The sequence below is a fragment of the Penaeus monodon genome, chromosome 32 (genome assembly GCF_015228065.2).
Source record: "Penaeus monodon isolate SGIC_2016 chromosome 32, NSTDA_Pmon_1, whole genome shotgun sequence".
NCBI lineage: Eukaryota > Metazoa > Arthropoda > Malacostraca > Decapoda > Penaeidae > Penaeus > Penaeus monodon.
Window position 1 is genome coordinate 29,278,388 of NC_051417.1, and position 837 is coordinate 29,279,224.

Genomic DNA, 837 nt, shown 5'->3' on the forward strand with positions numbered 1-837 from the left:
ACTCTAAAACACAAATATTGCAAATATTTTTTAAAGTAAATTATTCCAAATATTGGATTTTAACTTTAAAAATTCCTGGCTAGGCTAATGCGAAAGGTTGTTTGTTATAAAGAAAATATGAAAACAGATTTATCAACGGAAAAGGAAGAGACCTGTAAAGAAAATGAATAAAAATGATGTGAAGCAATGAGAGAAGGGAATTTTTTTTCTTAAAAATTATTATTACCTTGTTTATCTTTTTCTTAATAACTCATTTCTTGTTACAGCTCTCTGTCTATGCAACTGTAGAAAGACGCCATAGTGAAAGAATAAAATAATAATGTTTAATTACTTTTCGTCCATTTCGCTATTTCCATCCCCTCTAGGTCCACAATAGCGAAAGACGCCGTTGTAAGAGAAACGGAAGGAACATTGACTTGTGCTCTTATACGTAAAATTCTATTATTTCACTAGTTTCGTTTATCTTCACAATTCCTTTCAGGTCATCAATACCGACAGACACGTAGAAGAAGAGGAAGAAAAACTACCGACTTTTCCTTCCTTAACTAAGAAGTTTAACACTTGTCTTCTCTCCAAATAACCCCCTTTCATTTCCCGATCTCTCGCAGGCCAAGAATACCCAAAGATGCCGTAGACATTACCCCAGCATCCACGGCAGTTAGTCCTTCATCTCCACGGCGCCTCGGGAGAACGCCGGCACAGCGGTTTGTCGGAATCGGCTAAGACGCAGATCTTCAGTGTACGGAGTGACTGCCATAGCGACGCTCGGGTGAGTCATAGATTCCCGATATATTCCCGTTGTGTGAGTCGGCGGAGGAGGCTGGGTGTTCGGGTATT

The 837-nt window shown here is 39.1% G+C and overlaps 1 protein-coding gene across 1 annotated transcript in view; it reads left to right on the plus strand.

Annotated features, from left to right (window-relative positions):
- LOC119593634 overlaps positions 1 to 837 on the plus strand; it is a 72,670-nt gene that overhangs the window by 51,280 nt on the left and 20,553 nt on the right. Inside the window, exon 5 of the mRNA XM_037942587.1 lies at positions 609 to 769. Within this exon, the coding sequence (XP_037798515.1) occupies positions 609 to 723 (115 nt within the window). The 3' untranslated portion in view covers positions 724 to 769. The remainder of the gene's footprint in view (positions 1 to 608; positions 770 to 837) is intronic.